The sequence below is a fragment of the Fistularia commersonii genome, chromosome 33 (assembly GCF_037954325.1).
Source record: "Fistularia commersonii isolate RoL2024-O1a breed Wild chromosome 33, RoL_Fcom_v1.0, whole genome shotgun sequence".
Classification (NCBI taxonomy): domain Eukaryota; kingdom Metazoa; phylum Chordata; class Actinopteri; order Syngnathiformes; family Fistulariidae; genus Fistularia; species Fistularia commersonii.
In genome coordinates, this window is record NC_141316.1 from 4,868,368 (window position 1) to 4,888,038 (window position 19,671).

Sequence of the window (19,671 nt, forward strand, 5' to 3'; positions counted from 1 at the left end):
CATACATCTGCTGACCCCTTAATTCCAATTATTGCTCTAAAAAAGAAAAAAACATCCCCATAAAAGGATTTCAAAAAGAATGAATGACTGGAAGGTCACTTGGAGAGGACAGCCCTCCAGCAGGGACAGTGTAATGACTCCTGAGAGACTAGGGAAATGTAATGGATTTTACTTGGCCTCTGCTTCAACCCAAGAGATAATTAGATTTTACATAATAATTCACCACAGCATTATTCTGCTTAAAGAACTTATTTGGTTCTTACGCTAGAGGAAATAAAAATAGATTCCCTAATAGGAAAGTTAAAATTATTGTTATTATAAATCATCCACAGAGAAACACAAATAAAAAGATTACATTTTTATTGGAAAAAACATGTTTTTGTCAGTCTGGCTGACAAACAGCAAGTGAAAATTCTCAAGGCGCTGTTTTGTCACTAGTTGTTCCCATCAGACAATCAAACGATGACTTTCCCACCACGATAACATTTAATCCAATTAGATTGGGGACCTGAATACATTTGAGGGCACTTGATCCACCTGGCTTCAAGTAACACTGCATTAAAGTGGATCACAATAGGACGTCTTTGAAAACTAAACCCGTGTGGTTCACCTGACTTCCTCTTCATGCCGTCATCTGAGGTCACTTCAAGGCCCGGAGGTTTCACTCAGTTTCTATGTGGCGGTATGTGTGGGTGTGGCCAGTTTCTGGACTGAAAGTAGCCTCTGAGTCCCTCAAGGTCCACAGGCGGAAAATAGGCTCCAATTCGTTTTCTAAGCCACCACTTCCCCTGGGCGGCGCCGGTACTGCCCGGTTGGCTGAATTTGTATTTGTAATGTTCCCCTCGGACCCACCTGAAGGGAAGGACGCAGAGAGGACTGTCATGGGGCAAGGGCCTTTTAAAATCCAACATATTTTTTTTACCCAACACAGTACATGCATGTATATAATAATAACAATAAGAAGAAGAAGAATTACAATTTATCCTTTATCAATCCCTCATGGGGAAATTGGATGAACCATGAGCAGTAGGCTGCCGTGGACCAGTGCCAGGGGAGCAGTTAGTGTGCCAATGTCTTGGCTCAACAACATTGACACACTAAGGGGATATCTTATATCTTGCAAAAAAAAAAAAAAAAAATCCTGGCAGATACTAGGGCTGGGGCCCTCATATAAGAATGCATTAGTTAGGCTAGACACCAATAGCAAAAATCGTCCATTTAAAGCATGTATAAATTCTAAAAAAAGGTTGTAAGAGTTTTCTGCTTCAACCCAAAGAGTAATTCACTGACTTGAGTAATGTTTTTCTGGAGACTTTTCATGTTCTTTGAAAACCCATGCTCTACCACAGCCACACATGAAAGAGATCAGTTTGTTTGTGTACAAACCACAACCTGACTTTCTTCTTTTGGAAGTTAACGTATTATAGTGTTTTTGTTTTCCTATCTTTTATGTTTCAGTTGCATGCAGAATATCTCTCTCTTTCTCTCTATTTATATACCGTATATAATTTTTTTCTCTCCTAACACCAGAGGGAGCTGTTGGACAGAAAATAGTCACTCCTGTGTGTAGGCCTGCTATTTCTAATGTGATGACCGCCTATAAACATATTTCTGTGACCACAGCTTCATCATTGTACATCATTGATCGTAGAACAATGAACAAATAAATGCCATATCAGAAAATAATGCATTGAATCGGTTGTTTCTTAACTTCATTTGTTTACATAACAGGGAAGGACAAAAAAGTCAGCTTACCTGGGAGAGTCTCTGCCCTGGAAAGGATTGTGGTCCAGCAGCGAGAGGACTGTGCTGTCATTGGCCAGCAGGCGGCCCGCAATGTGAATGACCCATTCGCTCTGCTCGTAGGTCTGTTTCAAATATAATTAGAGAAATACTCTTCTCAAATGAAGAATTTGAGAGGCAGGTAACAGGCAAACAGGCAGGTAAAATAAACTCAACTGTTAATTTACAAATATTATTTACCCAACAAAACAAAAGCAAATCCTCTTACGAAATAGATTTACAGCCCAGATGCTTATTCAAGGAGTAATTCGACCATCACATAGCTCTAGTCTCATGATTCGGCTGCAAGTTTGTTTTTTTTCCCCCATTTCCTCCATCACCTCCAGAGGTTGACAGAATCTCACCTGGAAGGCAGCGAACCACATGAGCCAGTCCAGGCGGTAGTGGTACGGTGATATAATGCAAGGCCTTCGATAAATATCTCCCGGCTTACACATGAATTGATATTCCTCCCAGACTGTGTCAGGGGCCTTGGGATCTGGACTACGAGTACCCTGGAAAATCACTTCAGTGCGTTCTTTGGTAATGCTGAAATGGTATTTGCAAAGGTTTAAATTGAAAAACAGGTCACTAGAATCTTAATTCTATCTTGAGAGTGTTAAACCACAAACTGGAAAACAATTAATGACCTCTGAACCTGTACCTGCCAAAAGCCCCGTAGGAGTTGACGATGCGCAGCGGGTCAAACGAGGTGTTCATCACCTGCCTGGAACTCAGCAGGTTCATCACCACGGGGACACTCAGGCAGCCAATCAGAATGCCCAAAAACACATTCACAACCCGACGAATCAGCATTCCTGACACATAGAACAAACAAAATTGGAAAGGGTTTGTTTTTCCTATTTAAAAGTAAGCTAATGGAGTCATCCATCACTGACAAGCGGCACCCAAACAGCCCTGAGTCATATCTGAAGAAGACCTGGGAAGTGCTGGGTGTCTGTTATCCCTCTGGACCGGAGGGAACTGCAACATTCTTCAATGATCAATCACAATTGCATAATTCTGTTGATCTTGCTGGATCTCTCATAAAATTGTTGAAGTCTCGGAGGCAAGGTTTCATAAATACTTGAGTTTAGGTGACACATTTCTTGGCTCTGTCCTCTAAGATGATTTTTCACATTAGCCGCTGCCCTGTTTGCTCCTACATGTAGTCATTGCTATTAAAACTGGAAGTCTGTGTGGTTACACCGCTCAAGTGCGATCATTTGAACACTTCTTTGGTGGAAAAGCTTGACTTGTTAGCTCATGAGTCCTCATCAGTTCCTTCCGACATCTGTGCCTCCCTGCTAATCCCATCCATGTTAAAAGCATCGACACAATCCAGCAAAAATGCTTCGACTTAAAGACACTTTCTGGTTCTGGGCTGATGACTTAAACACACACACTCCAGGTGAAGAGAAATTTAACAGTCAATACTCTCCAGTAAACCAAAGACAATAATGGGTCCATCGAGACCAATTAGAAACTCTTAAATCTAAATGCATTTGAAGCAACCAGCATTGTAAAAATGTAAGCAGCAACGTAGTAAAATCCACTGAACCATATGTCATACATTTCCTGACCATTCTACTGCCCAGCACTGATCCCTTCTTGTCCCCTATTTCCCTTTTCCAATATTACCAGTTTACCGAAAACACACCCATTTTGTATTAAAAGTTAAGTCCTCACATAGAGAAAAATGCAATGAGTCATGTCTGACAAAAAGCATACCCCTTGTGGGTTTCGGGGTGCATTTGACTTCATCGTCCCGCTGGATCTCCAGGACTGTCTTCTTGGCTCCAACGCCAGAGTGAAACAAGAATCCTAGCGATGCGTCATCGAAACAGGCCAGACTGGGGACAATGGTCAACCAGTTGAGGAAACTGAGATTCCCACTCACTATCAGAACCACCTGAGACAACAACAATAACCAGGCAAAGAGAAAGAACACACCTGGTTTCTGAAGGAAATGAAATGGGGTTACTTATTGACTATAAAAACAGGGGAAATGCATTGCTTTGTGGCTAAAAAGACTTGTTAAAATCAGGGATCATACCTGGGAGAGTCATTATAGCTAAAAATGAACGTTAAGAGGTCATGGAAAAATAACAAAAATAATACTTTGACTAAAAGCAATGGAGATGTTGTTGCTGATAAATTATGACTACTCCAGTAAGTCTGTATATAAATGTATAGGGTCTTGTAGCACATTGTGCTATAATGATGATGTAAAAATAATGGGAAAAAAATGAATTAAGAAATAAAATGTAAAAAAGGGGGAATGTGTATTGCCTCACTGAAAGCTCATTTTCTTAGGAAATGTTAATTATCTATGAAAAACAAAAAAGAACATTTATGAGATTCAAATTAAAATACATTTGCTGGTGCAGTTGAATGCAATATTTTCAATGACTATTTTTCCCCCAATACCCTCTTAATATTTAATGTAGTGGGAGTTTTGATTTTTACAATTATTAGTCTGCCGTTTTCAGAATAAAATGTCTACAGTGATCAACAAAACTACGAAAGAAGACAGAACTTAACAATACAACTTTGTGTTTCAGTGAAAGTGGAATAACAGTTCATTGATTCATTATTGTCATGACTACAAAACATACCAAAGGTAGTGTTTTTTTTTTATCACTTGCCAAAACCCTTCCAGGAAAAAAGAAAAATTAGAACTAAGAAATCGCATGATTTAGTATCTGACTGTACAACTGAAATATAATGTTGTGCTACCTGGAACAGAATCTGGATCGCTCCGTTGACTATACACAAACGCCTGCCCAGGAAGGTGAAGAAAGGGACTATGAGCTCGATGAAGTGGTTGGACGCCGTCTCGAAGCGGTGGAACCACCATGGGGAACGATGCATGTAGTAGGACATAGGGTTTGGAACAGGCTGGGTCTGGACAGAAATAGCGTGACAGAAAAATAATTTTAATAGTCTAAATAAAGAGAAGCCTGTACATTCTGGCAGTCAACGACAGGACGATTCGAAAGCGGAGCTGGAGGGAGAGATGCAGAGATTATCACGTATCACGATGTTCCACCTGGAATTTGTATTTTTAACTAAAACTAATCCAAACATAGTTTTTTGACCTGCTTAAGATGCATGTTTTTGTTGCTTTACTTTGGCACTCAACTGGATGGAGAGTGATTTATGGTGCCACACCTTGGGGGGAAATATTTCCATGTCTAAATAAAGATGGAACTTTATTTAATTGAACGTCACTCCACCTACGCAGAAAAACACACTCAGGGCGTTCACACACGGCTGTCTAGTGTTTGAGTTTAGTGGTGTGTGTGTGTGTGTGTGATATAGGACATGCATGAAACCCATGAAACAGCATGCAAATGGTGTCAGATGAAGGAGCAAAAAAAATAAATATATCATAGAAATAGCCACGGGGGAATACGAAAACAAGACCATAAACACACTGGTGTGCGCTTTTATTATTGTTATAAGAAACTGGGAAAAATAATTGGGCAGTTATTTGGTAAAAACTTACTAGCCAAAACAGTTCTGGAACTCCAAAAGCAGTCAGCCTGTAACCTCAGACAACCAAAACTCCCCACCTAGACTGCACAGTCATTGCATTGCAGCAAACAACGCAAGCAAACAAAACCCCAATTATGCCAAAACACCTCTGCGTTCCCCCGAGACTCAGGATAGGAAGAGATCTGTGGTTTCTCCACCACTTTGAAAGAGTGCAGTGTGTCATACAGGGTTAATATGGCTTCACCTAGTGCCAGTGGTTTCTGGTGCTCTGCATGTGCTGTATATATGTGTATACATGTGTGTGTGTGTGTGTGTGTGTGTGAGAGAGTATATGTGTGTAAACTGACAATGGACGGGGTAAAGGTTGGGACAGATCAGGGCAAGACAGAATAATCTCCACATTGTAAAACAATTTGTCAGGTGATGAGTCATTTTCTAACATAGCCAAAACAGTACAAATCTACAAAATACCTGAAAGCCTGTAACTCTCATTGCAGGGTTTCAATACTAAGTTCAGTTCGAGACAGACGGTGTAACTACTGTTGTATGACTCTCATAGCAACATAGTGCCGGAGCAGAATATGGGAAATGCAGAGAGCTATTGCAGAGAGAATTTGTTTCGGGCTGGAATGGGGTTGGGGGATAGGAAGTAGGGGGTAGAGAGGGGCCATTAACTAGGTAAAATGACTTGATATCATTTGACAATATTAATTATTAACAACCATATGCAATTCATCACAATGATCCGAATGATGCTGAAATAACATGTTGTGAATTTGGGAGAGCTGCATCCTCTTAAATAGATTTTATATTTCATTTACAACAAGAATAAATATAATATTACATGTAAAAAGGAAGAAAGTGGATTAATAGCCCCTAAAAAACTGTCGGGGGGGGGGGGGGGGCAATTTTGATGGATATTACATCTTTGAAACATCCCTAAAAAAGAAAAGGTTCTCTATAACTGTTCCCAACAGTAAAGAGTGAAAAAAAAAAGGATTTGCAAAACTGCATAAAGTTGACAAAAAATACCTTTTAAGACTAGTCCCTTCAATATGTGCGAACACACACAAACACACACAAATACTGTGTATGTGTAAGTGTATATATTTTATATATAAAAGACACTATTAGATAACAGATATGGTACAATAAATTGGTGGCAGCAGTATTCTGATTTGCAGATGGAAATGTTCAGCTGATACTCTTTCAACTTAACAGATGATTCCCCAAATAACCTTTATAAAATATACTGATAAGCAAATACTCTCCAACCTCTACTGGCCCAAATTTGAAATATGAATGGTATAGAAAACAAGGTTAAGCACTTATTTATTTTTCCGCAATCAGAATTTTGGACAAGGACATTATTCAATTGCTCAATTTGATTTAGATCTAGTCAATGAAAGGCTCAATGTTTTCAAGAGTTCCCTTTACTCCTGCTGAATTATTGTGCGTCACTTAATTAAGAATATTATCTGGTTCAAAAAAGAGCATGTTAATTTATGTGTTAATATTTACCAGGGGTATATGTGTAAAATTGTTTTATGTAATTTCAACAATACATTATTATCGAGGAAAGAAAAGGAACAGTTCAGACTCTAAAAAGTCAGAACATACATAGAAATTTCACAGCAGTGAGCCAGAGAACCACACCACACATTTCCACAACTAAACAAAACAGAAGGAAGCTCAACTGCTGAAATTCTTATGAAGCACAACATTCCTGATTTACTCCAGTGGGCAGACATAAATGACTTCTTAATATCCAGCGGTTTTAGAATGGGCGCCATAATGACACCCACCTTAAATTGACACCCAATGTCCTTCGGGATTATTACGACCACTTAAATAAAAGTTAATAATACGAATTGAGCGTGCTAGTTTAAAAAAAGAAAAGAAAACCAATCAAATGTTGTATCTGGCTCAGCTTCTCTGCAGCTGAATGAGATGGCGGGATAGAGTGCACATCAGAGGAAAAACAAACAGGATTTCCACAACTTTATGGTAATTTGCTGACACTCATCATAACGCGGTGTGAAATTTTACGCGGCTAAGTTGATTCGATGGCCTGAAAGGCATCGGGCTTTTGCTTTAGAGACGCAGAAAATGTGCTTTCCAGAATATTCAAAATAATACTTCCCTGATCATTTCAAAGCTTGTTTGATGTTTTGTAATTCAAGGATCATTACTGAGGCATGTCATGCTTCTAGTCACCAAATAAGCATAATCTGCTACTATGGGCTCAGAGCAGAGTAATACACTAAACTCATTGAGGTTTCAAGTTGTTGGGAATGTCAAAATATGCTAATGTTCACAGCCCAAAGAACCACAATGTACATGCTTGTTTAATGCTAAATCAACTTAATAAAATATGCTGACCATATACTGTTGTTCTGAATGGCTGCACTTGTAAGCAGATTTAGAGGCTGCCTGTCATAGAGAGAGGGGATTATGCGATATTGATTTATACAGTGCATTAAGAAAGATGAAAATGCATCACGGAAAAGAGTTTTGCAGGGTTATTAAACGCTAAAAAGTCATGAGCTGATTGTTGGAAGGACCAAAGCAAGGTTCTTCAAAGCTTCAGGTTCAATATTACACACCTGTGGTCTGTCACACTTTCTCATCAGACAGATTCATGTACAGCTAGACTTTCCCCTAAAATCTACATCCAAGCAGTGGACCGTTAATGTTCTAGAGATAAATATGTTTTATGTATGTTACCTGCTCACTGCTGAGGTACTCAATCAAATACAATTTGAGTGAGGTCTTTAGTTGACATTCTATTTCCATCAGATTCTGGGTTTTTCTAAAAATGGATAGCTACGACCCATCCACAGGGGATATGGCAGTGAAACTAGTACAAATCATAATTGTCTAATTTGACAAAAAACAAAAGGCTAGACAAAAAGCAAAGGAGGCTGGCAAAAAGGTGAAAAAAATCATTTTTTTCACTCAGTAACAGAGCAAACTGACAGATCAAACTCAGGAGGAAAAAAAGGTTAAACGAACCTACCTCGTAGTGATAATCCATGCAGGTGAGGTCTCGCCAACATTTGTCACCTCGGATTTTGATGAGGCCCTAAAAAACACCGGAACAATGTAGCAATGTTACACTTGAAAATTCATAAATCAATTTTAAAAAGCACCAGCCACATCCATTGCAGAATCAGATGACCTGATTATAGTCAAACTAATCACTTATTCAGCTCCTGACAATACAAGTGATTAACACAGTTCTAACTCTTTTCAATCAATTGTTAATTCCCTTTGTTTGCGAAGGTAATGTTTGTTAAGATGGACAAAAAGAGGGTGTGTGAGTGTCTTATAGTCATTTAAGTATTCGAGTGAAAGGAATTACAGTGCTCTTAAGAGATATTCGAGGAAATTGTTCTATTTTAAGACCTTAACAGTCACAATCATTCTTTTTAGTTTTTTTGCAGAATATAATAATTCGAAAAGTGGATTATTTTATTCAATAATACAAAGGACATAAATGCTCAAATGTAATAATGTGGTGTTCAAAACAAACTTAGTGTGCAACTGATGGTCTTTTGAAGTGCTCAGGTTGTTGTTCAAGTCATGTACCAGAATGAGATTAAGACAGGTATGTCAGCTCATGTTGCGCCCAGCACTGATGATAAAGAGCCCATGTTTTAGATTCCTATGACCTCCAAGCTATAGTCAAGCTCTTGTTTGATTGAGACGTGACGCTACTTGAATCGGTAATGATTTTTGCTTGGATTAAATCAAAATGCATCTTTTTAAGTTATGTAATTTTTATCAGTGTGTTATGAATTGTGAAAGTTACATTTGGAAATGTGAAAATGTTCTTTCAGAACAAGATTTGGTCGCAAATGAGAAAATTGGGGACGGAGATGGGGGTCGAAGAGTTTGAGCCAATCACCCCTCCCCCCTATGTTCTACTTAGAATTCTAACTACATATAGAAAATCTGATTTGCTCATTTACCCTGTTAATTATAGTATCTGCTGAACTTTGGCATTTGGAATTTAAAACTTTCAGTTGCTTTTTTTTTTTTGTACAGACAGTGAAGGCATGTGGTGGGATGGCCAGCTCGCCATCTCATGCTATTCTTGGACCCCACAGCAAGCAAGACAAAAAAAAATCCATGTTCATACCTGTGACATTTACTACAGGGATAAATATTTGTTGATACCATAAGTAAACATAAGGTATAGATTTATCAGAGGTAATTATTGTAAGATTATTTATACTTTAGTTGATGTCATATCATCGAGTCCAAACATTTAAATCCTCTCCCTTGAACATTAACAAGTATATGGTCACCTTTAGAAACATATCTGAGAGCAAATGTTATTGACTTGCTGTCTGAGCAAACTCACAATAACTGTTAATGTCACAAGTATCTACCATACTGTCCATAATACATACTATAAAACAATTGATACAGCTCAGGATAAGTGATGAACATACAAGATGTTTTCACATGTCTGTGGAGGGATTTTTGAGCATTTCCCTTATAACACAAACTCAACACACAAATGTATCCTTAGCTCGGGGTGTTTTTTTTTTAACCTGGCGAAATAAGTAAATACTGCACTATCCAAGACACAAGACTGTCAATATTGACACATCATCCCATCATGTGGTTAGAGCGGAATGTGGAATAAATCAGCTTCTAACTTCACTAACCAGATTTAGAAACACCAGGATGCTTCTCTGTGATTATGACCGCAGATGCTTTCTGCAGCTGCTAGCTAGTGAAGATACGCAGCTGAAGATGTTGTTGATAATCAAATTTAGTCATGAGATTCTGAAACGTCATCAATTACCACCGAATACTTGAGCAGGGAAGGTGTCCAGACCAGATATGAACACTGGCTCAAAAGATTTTCACTTGTTCACCCGTGCCCCCCCCAACAGGAATATCCAAAAGAAATGTGCTGGTCATTTGAGCATGACTTCAAAAGACAAAAATGCCAAGAATATTCCGATGCAAGGAATGTTGACCTCTTAAAATGAAGTAAACCCACTTGTTTTACTAGGTCACCAATAGTCTTGCTCTGTGGGAAAGTGTAGACTCGAAGTAAGACTCTGTTCGGTGTCAAAGACTTGAAGATTTTCCTGGGTTTAATCAATACTAAATGTCTCTGTTGAAGTCATGGCACATGGAGCTCAGGACCCTTATAATGTCAAATGCATGTTAATATTCTAACCTTTTTGAAACTTTGAAAATAAAAACTGACAGTATTTTCCTGCAGTGTGTTTATCTATATTATTGTTAATGACAGCATGGGGAGCAATATCTGTACAACTTTGAAATAATTGGGAAAAAAAATAAACTGCAATGTATTTACTTGTGCTTTATCAGGTAACATATTTGGTGTTTATCATGGACAAAACTGGAAGTAATATATTGCTGTTGTTTGCTTTGTAACCCACTGACAACATACATACATGTTTGTCCTAATGCAAAAGGAAAGGAATTTGATGACGTGTTTTGCAGAACATGATTTCACAGTGAAGTTGATGTTCAACCCTTTAGATGTTCAGTTTTCTAACTCAATGCTATTTAATCTTGGTTTGAGCTTTTTTCTTTTAACCAGTTTATGAATTTTTTGTTCACGGCGAAAAGAGAATTATATGAGATTTAAAAACCTTGACCTTTGGCCACTACTTTCAAATCAATTAATCTTTGAGTACATGTGGAAAATGTTGCTATTTGTAATGGTATTCCCAGTGTTCATGAGAAAGTGATGGAAATGACGTCATAGCCACCTTGACATTTGATTAGCAAATTCTAATCAATTAATAGCGGGGTCTAAAAATATCCTACAGGAGTTCCTGAAATTTCACATTCCATTCAATTTCACATCTGTCACCCCCACTTTTGAGGGGGTGACAAGTGAGATGGATGGAGAACCTAAAAACATGACTATTCTTTCCACAGCTGTTTGCCAGTAGGCTCATAAATAATGGCCTCTGAATTTTTAAAAGAGGACTGACTAAAGTTTGGAGAGTTGTAAACATTTTGGCACCCAAAGGCATATGATATAAATTATTGATTTAGAAAAGCAACTCACTGATATTTACAGGAATGTAATAGAAACATCTATAGCCAAACAACAAAACATTAGATTTTTTTCTTTCCTGATGAAAATTTTGTTTTAGATCAGGGTAACTTTATCCTAACCACTTCCATTACTATGCACACACACACACATGGACACACACGGACATACACGCATACAATTGCCGACCAACCACAGTCCATAAAAACCCACCTGCTGGAGTACATCGGGTGCACACTTACACCCCAATGAATTGACCTCAATCCCAAACATCCAGAATACGCTATCAACAAAATCCTTAACAGCAGGCTTAAGTATCATTTCAGAGCTCACATTCCCATGGTAACTGCTCACTCCAAGTGACACTCATTACTCCACACCTCTGATACAATTTCCTGTGACAGGACTCTTGAAGAGAGATGTCCCTGCCAGCAGCGAAAATTGTAATCCAATTCACAATTCCCGGGCCAACGCTTTAAACAGGAAGCTCATAAATATGGGCAGATACACAGAGAAATTAATAACTTCTAACTTTATTCATAGATTGGTGTGGAGAAAAAAAACAACTTTATTTTAAAGATTGGACATCTATTTAGTCATTATTTACTAATTTAATGTGCTTTAGCACTCAGAGTTTCAAGGGGAGAGGCTAGAAGATAGTCCTTTTCGAAGCATGATTTCCAGGTTTGTCCCAACTAGGGGAAAGTAAACTACATAAATTTGCAGTATCTAAGAAGTACACCTGAGTACAATTATGGGTTACTCGCAAATCACTTGAGTCCCTTTCATTTGGTGCTAATGGAAATTCCACTCTATTGCATTTCGTCGGAAATGTTATTTCTGCCACATTATATTAACCCTTTTTTCAAATTTGAATAAAATATTCTTAATTTGTTTTAATTATCAGTTTTATCTAATAACAAAACTTCCATGCACTTTGTGTCAAAATGTATTACATTGTCTAATAAACTAATACACTGTAAAAGTGAATAATATGACATATTATTACTTTTAGTCTACAGAAGGCATCTTATATGGACAAATGATCTCAAACCACTCTTAATCGTACTGGTGACAAAGACACACTATGTAAGACAACAATAAAAAACAGTATACATAATGAATACCGTTACTTTTAAGATTAAAAGTTAAACTACCCGCTAATACTTCTGTACTTTTGCTCAGGTAACTAACACAAAGAACTCTAAATGTTATCATTATCGTGCTTTTACACTTACTTGAGCAACTTCACATTTCATCTGTCACTGATGCCAAATAAGAATAAATCAAATTATGACGCAATGGTGACACAAACCCTTTCCCCTCCCATGCTGTACTGAAGGTTCAAATATTACATTTATATTGATTAAACTAATGCGAAATTGATTGGATGAAAAGTGTTTTCCATTATCTGTTAATTCATGCTTTGCGGAATGTAATATGCTACTTTGCTATCAAATGAGAAGTTCTTGTCCTGGATGGTCTACAACAGTTCAAAATGCCTCTGCCATGCTTGTTAGTAAAAAAAAAAAAAAAACGCAGTAAGGAAAGGTGTTTGTTTGCAAGAGTTTATGAACCATGCTTACAAAGCTAAAGAACAGAGATGCTCTTTGCTTAAAATTCTTGAAAATATGTTATGTGGCCTGCAAAGCTGAAGTACATTCATCCTAAAACAGAACTCAAACAACATCGATGTTAGTCTTAAAACTATGACTTATATATTTCATTTGTATTGGAAAATATTGTGGGGGGGGGGCATTACCCATGAGCATTACAAAATACAACTATTTCACTTCATCATGTGAACATGACAAACTGGATTTAAGAGCGGTGGCGCATTTCATGGTACATGAAGCAATGTTTCCTGCGATGGCTCTATGAGATTATTCACAGTTCTAATTATGCTCACAGAGTACTGCAGCTGCTGCAGCACAGAACACAGGGTAATTAATTTTACACTTGTGTTTATCTATGACAAATGCTTAATGTATTATTTTTAAATCCATGTCATGTTTGTCTTCAGGCAACCTGCTGTTGTTATCCTGTGGGGTTGTATCAATGTGTGTAAAGGAAGGTTTGTTGGCCACCTGGCAAATCTGTGACAAGGGAAAAAAAAAAAAGATTACAGCATATTTGTTTATTTAATTGAGGGGGCAAAAACAATTGCCTCACAAGCTGTGAGCCCTCCATGTATCCTTTGACTATATTTAACCCAATGAATCAATGTATATGGAAATTATTATGATTTGTTTGATGTTTTAAGCAACATCTTCTCACACAAATGTACTGGGATTTAAAAATCCCAGTTCTTTTCAAGGGATGTTTTTATAGGGAAAAAAATGTGTTAAAAGCATATAAATATTTGTACCATAAATAGTAAAGCGTAACAAGAAGAGAATGTTAAATCCGTGATGGTAGTATCAAAGCTAAGTCGACCATCACAAGTATTAATACACACTCTGCATCTTTACAGATTTAGATTCCAATCTAACAGCATGCACCATGATGTCTGGACAGAGCAGGACCACCGTAAAATAGTGTCATGACTTTAAACATGCAAGTCATCCTGGAAAAAAGTTCCCCCGAACCGAGCTGGGTGGGTGGGCTCATTCAAACCCCTTCCACTTGACTGGAAGGAGCTGGACCCTGGGCTACGCAGAGTTGTTCTCACCAACAGAATTCCATGGAGCAGTGGTGAAACATTGGCATTCATGCAGATGTGTTCGGGCCAAATGTTTGCTGGGTTTGCACTGCATGCTTCCCAAAGCTCATGGATTTCACATTAAAAGTTAGTGAATACAAATCTAATGGTTTTAAAGTCTAGATGTCTGCCACTGTCAATGAGAGTAATGCAGTTCTGTACAAAAATGTACCTTCCAGATCTGGATTACCGCCAAAACCTAAGCAGTTGATTGGACTGAATCCAATCAGTAAATCAGACTTTATTCAGGTCTAATTGCAACTTCTTGGAACGCCCCTCGCCCTCATGCATGAAAAACAAATCACTGGAAAAACCCATATACTGATGTCACATCTAATATGCACTGTTTAATGTATGTGGTTTACCTCAAAAAAAAAGGAAAAATGCAGTTATCCTTGTTTCAGGTGGGGGGATTAAATATACCGGACATCTTAATTTGCAGTCATAAAACTCTTTGAATTCCAGCTCTCTACAAAGTCTCATAAGGAAAATCTCAAAAGTATGTAAAATGCTGACTTTGTTGCAATTGCAAACCAGTAACCAAGTTAGAAATTCATAGTGGACACTGTCAAACCACCAGACATGCTGTTTAGCCAACAAAGTATTTGTGTTGGATTTCAAAATACCGACATGGTCTTGTAGCAAAGACCTTGCTCCAAAAGCACCAGTCTGAAATCAGAACAATAAACACTGAAAATCCAACTTGGACTCATGTTTGTACCTAGAGGTATTTCGTCCAACATGAAGAAAGTACTGCTAAAAGAAGGAAATAAATGCTGATCCATAAGTGAAAATGTGTGAATATGGATTGACAGCAGTGACAGCTAGGAAATAGTGTTACTTTCTAAAAACAAAACAAACTATCTTCTAGTTCAATAAAACTCTATCACAAACAGTCACTATTTTCTGTGATAACATTTCTTTTTTTGACATTTCAAGTTAGACCAAGTGTTAACATGTCTTGGCTAATCCATCATGTGTACACGGCTCGGAGTGCATCACATCACAATTGGAGATGAGATGCATATTAAGGGACCCAATGTGACTGAACTTCACTTGCTTGATCTAAAAGAAAATAAAAATATAAATCATTTCTGTTTTTAGAGAACAGGGTCTTTGTTGTTTTCAACTGGCAGGAGACATTTTACATGCTTTGTCTGGATCTCATTATTAGAGTATGAAATCCAATCAACACAAATTGTATCGTTCAAAGATGTCAAATATATTTCAATAGGCTTGTCCAAATTATCAGACATCAGCTTTTGATAAATAATACATTCCCCTCAAACAGGGACGTGAGAAATTCCTTTCATACATCGTGACTGGGCTGTACAACACCCTTTAAATATGGTCTGATCAGGAAGCGAGCGAGATGGTGTACTCACAGCTCCCAGCATGATGCGAACAATCAGCCATCTGAAGGTCCAGATGCAGATGAGGGAGGGGGGGCAGCGACGGGGAACCTGAGACAGTGTCCACACCGGACACAGAAAAATAGCCAAGAACCCTGTCTCCAACAGCTGACTCTCCCAACCTAGACCAACAGCAAAACATCTAAAGTGAGAGTTCTTTTTCCAATGGTGTTCTCTGGAGAAAGGGGCAGGTTGAACAACAGGGAGAGTCAGTGATGCCTTAGAAGCAAGTGGACAGATGTACAAAAGGAACTCAATTATACAGTTAAACAGAAAGTACTGGCCTTGACAGTGCCTAGTTGACCCTAAAAACAACAGCTTACAAAACAAACGTTGGGAAATACGGCAAGCAAACTAAATTTGAAGCTGGCTTCCACTAAGAGTTAGTCAATAGATCAAAGTGAAAATCCCACAAACATTAACAAGCCTCCCACTGTTGAAACTATACTTAACAGTCAAATGGCTAAGAAGTGAGTAAGATTTAATTTTGTGAGAACATATATAGGCTAAAAAGACACAAAGCTTCTCTAAAACTCTTGCAGTCCTGACCTCTCATGTGAGGAGATATATTTGAGGTCTCTATAAATCTCAAATCAGTCTATTAATTGTCCTAATTTTCCTGAATCCAAAGCTCCTGATTTAAAAACAATATCAAGTCATCCTGCAAATCCTCAAAATAAAATGGATAACTAAATAAAATATAAAGATATCAAATTCAACAACTGGATGTAATTGAAACATAGTAGAATAAACCTAGTGTCACCACATAAGAACAACAGTGCCATTACTATCATCAGACTTGTTCAAATGGAACATTTATTTTGAAATGGATTTCAGTCATATTTGTCTGATAGTTAGAGGAAGCTACAAGCAGCTCATAAACAAAAGATTTGGTCAATTTGTGCTATTAAAAGATTCATGCCCAGACCAACTGTTTCTTTGTCTTAACTTAGTAAAAGGAGCAACTGTGTGATCACATCTTCAAAAAGAGGGGGAATATTAAAATCAAATTGATTCAGTCAAAGACTTGAAACTGACATGACAATATGTTTGGATACTTTTGAAAATGCATAAATATTTGCAAATACACTGAGAGGAAGAATCATGTGAAAGTTAAGAAAGCAGAGTGTAAAAGCCAAATGAAATGGAGTGGATATATTTTAAAGTAGTTCTAAATCATGATGTTGCAGCTGCATTTGATTGTCTGATTTTCTGCCCAGCGACATTCCTCCAAAAAATGATGTGAATGAATTGCTGGGATTTAATAATTTTTAAAATTACACAGTCAATTAGTAAGAGATTTCCAAACCTGTGGAACAGCTCAAATCCACTTCATATCATGGCAGAGCAGTGGGGGTTGAAGAGAAACCTTTTGAAAAGGAGATTCATGGCCATCATGGCCACTTACCAAAAGAGTACCTGGAGATAAAGAAAAAAACAAAGGAAAATGTTACAGTGAACTAAACGGCTGGAATGAAATTGAATTTCACATTGTTTTTTTTCCCAATTCAAAGCTGCAACAAAACATTTCTGATCACTTTGGGGAACTAAATACACAAACATCTAATGTGCACAATAATATACCTGTCTCATCATGTTGGTTGAGAAAGAGGTGAAACGCGTGCTTCCCAAACTCACCAAAGCTGCCCCACGTTGACCAGCGAGTGGTAAAGCACCCACAGCGACACCATGATCACCATATTGGCCATCCCCGTCACCAGGACAAATCCCGACAGCAGAATCCCCAGCATGGCTACACCATCCAAGTTGGCATCCATGTCGCTCCAGTCCAGGAACCAGAAGATGGACGGTGTGTAGGCCAAGGCAGCCGTGCCTATCTTGCCCCCAACATAGCGCTTGACACTGTTGAGGTAGTTCTTGCAAGGCATCAAGCCATTGTTGCCTATCAGCTGCTTATTCTGATTGTATGCAACACTGAACGCCACGACTGTGGGGAAAGACAGATCTTATTATTGGAGCTACACCACCTCACCGACAATCAGATGTGTGTTTTTTTTTCCCGTTTTAGTCACAGCTGAAATCTTGAGTTTTTCGATCTGTTCAATGATGGATTGTGACAAGCTGTTTTCACACTCATCGATCAAAATGTCAATTTTCTCTCTCCTCAATGTCATAAATCAGACTTGCTTTGATATTCGGTAGACATAAAAGAGATGTGAACATTTCGGATTTCAGTCAGTTACATAAGTGTGGAAAAAAATATCTGGGTTTGTTTCATCAAAAATACTGATTTGATTCATTATAACCTCAACAAAATGAAAAATGTTTCACATTAATTTCAATGTTCTGGAGGCTGTGCTCAAATTATTTCAAGAGTAATAGCATCAATCATCTTAACTGTACAATTATAATAGTTTGATAGATTTCCTGTTTTTGTCTCTGCAGGTTAACTTCTGTAAAAGTTTATTTATTGCTTTCCATTTTGTCAAGTGACTTCTTGCTCATTTGGGGACATTTACCATTAGTTCACCTTTTCTTCATATCACACCATTTTAATCTATTCATGCTGTATTTCCAATTGCGGCATTGATATTTTAATTTGCATTTCAACCCAAACAATCGGACCTAAACATTTTATGCTAATTGAAAAAAATCCATCATGTTAACTTGTTTCATTTGGAAAAAAAAAAAAAAAACTCTCCCTGATAACATTATGACGACAAGTCCAAATTCATGAGGTCACTTCTCGTAAAGACTGCTTAGTAAAGTCTTACAGATTTCAGTTGAGTTTCTCCTCATTTCCGAAGCAATTTTTATTTCATTATCTTAGTAAATTACGGATAGTGTCATTTTCATAGCCCTTTCATGTTTTATTCCCTATTAACTTGTATATTTTTTATGTCCGGTCGATATTCTGAGGACCACCTTTCAGTCAAAGGTGTGTTACTGAGCAGCGTCTCAGACTCGGCCCGAGTGGAGTCCAGGTCGACGCACTCACAGTAAATAAAGGCGACGGAGCGCAGCAGCACGATACGTGTGAGCCAGAAAGTCCCGGTGTGCAGTGACGAAAAGCTCCTCTCCTCTTCGCTGGCTTTCCGCGTGTCCCCCGCATCTTCTTGTGGGCTACCAACGGAGTTTCTCTCCGTTTTGAGGCCGTCCACACGCCTTTTCCTCACAGAGCTCTCTGTGCTCCCGCCGACGGACGCCATGTTGGGCTGTCATGCAGTCACGTGACTAAACAGCCCGCAACGTCGAATCATCGTTTATATTATTATTATTATTATTATTATATTAGTATTAGTATTACTATTATTGTTATTATTATTATTATTATTAATGTTATTATTGTTATTGTTATTATTATTACTTTAACTATTATTTTTATTGTTACTATTATTATTATTATCATTGTTGCTGCTGTTGTTGTTGTTGTTGTTGTTGTTGTTGTTGTTGTTGTTGTTGTTGTTGTTGTTGTTGTTGTTGTAGCAACGATTATTTCGCTTTGTCATTGAAAAAAAATGTTCGTTAATTTTGGATGATTTGATTCGTTTTGGCTTCTTTTTTTGTTTATCTATACTTCTACTTGTTTTACGACTGCGAATGCTACTAACACCTTCGATGATTACTTCTGCTTGTACTACTGACTGCTGTAACTTCTTATTTTCCTACTACTACTACTACTACTACGAGTAGTAGCACTGGTAATAATGATAATAATAATAGTGATGGTTATAATGATTATTATTTTGACGTAGATGATGAGAATAAAATAACCAAACAAGCTGTCCAATGCACTTAATATCATGAAATTGTGCATTCAAGAGAAGTCATTAAAAACCGAATACACTGAATAACGTAATTTATTTGGCTTTTTTTCGCGTGTGTTTATCTCATTTTAGTTGCCTTTGTCTGATTTTTGTCTGCTGACATTAGATTTTGAAAATCAACCATTTATATATTTATGTAACTCATTTAAATCGATTGCCAGTAAACTAGCCACAATCAAAAATCTCATTCACATGTGACGGTGAATCCCTCTTGCCTGCTCCATGTGCCAAAACAGGAGGAACTGGGATGGTGAAAAACCAACTCAAAGCCAATCGGACGCCAGGGGTGGAGAGACATACAAATGAAGTGGTAACAGAAAACAGTGACTCTCACTGTGGGAGAGGATGGCAAGTTCATGTCAAGAAATTCACTATTTTTCCTGAGTTCGACCGCTGCTGTCACCGCCGTGCGTCACTGCGCGCCTTGAG

At 37.9% G+C, this 19,671-nt stretch overlaps 1 protein-coding gene across 1 annotated transcript; it reads right to left on the minus strand.

Annotated features, from left to right (window-relative positions):
• Positions 1 to 343: 343 nt before the first annotated feature.
• Positions 344 to 18,630, minus strand: lmf1 (lipase maturation factor 1). Its single transcript, XM_086140722.1, has 11 exons — positions 18,414 to 18,630; positions 17,093 to 17,402; positions 16,863 to 16,873; positions 15,428 to 15,576; positions 8,303 to 8,368; positions 4,522 to 4,689; positions 3,514 to 3,694; positions 2,447 to 2,600; positions 2,148 to 2,331; positions 1,756 to 1,868; positions 344 to 852 (listed from the first exon to the last, which is right to left on the minus strand). Exons 1-11 carry the CDS (start codon positions 18,622 to 18,624, stop codon positions 666 to 668), a joined length of 1,734 nt encoding a protein of 577 aa, XP_085996848.1. The 5' UTR covers positions 18,625 to 18,630; the 3' UTR covers positions 344 to 665.
• Between the last annotated feature and the right edge of the window lie 1,041 nt (positions 18,631 to 19,671).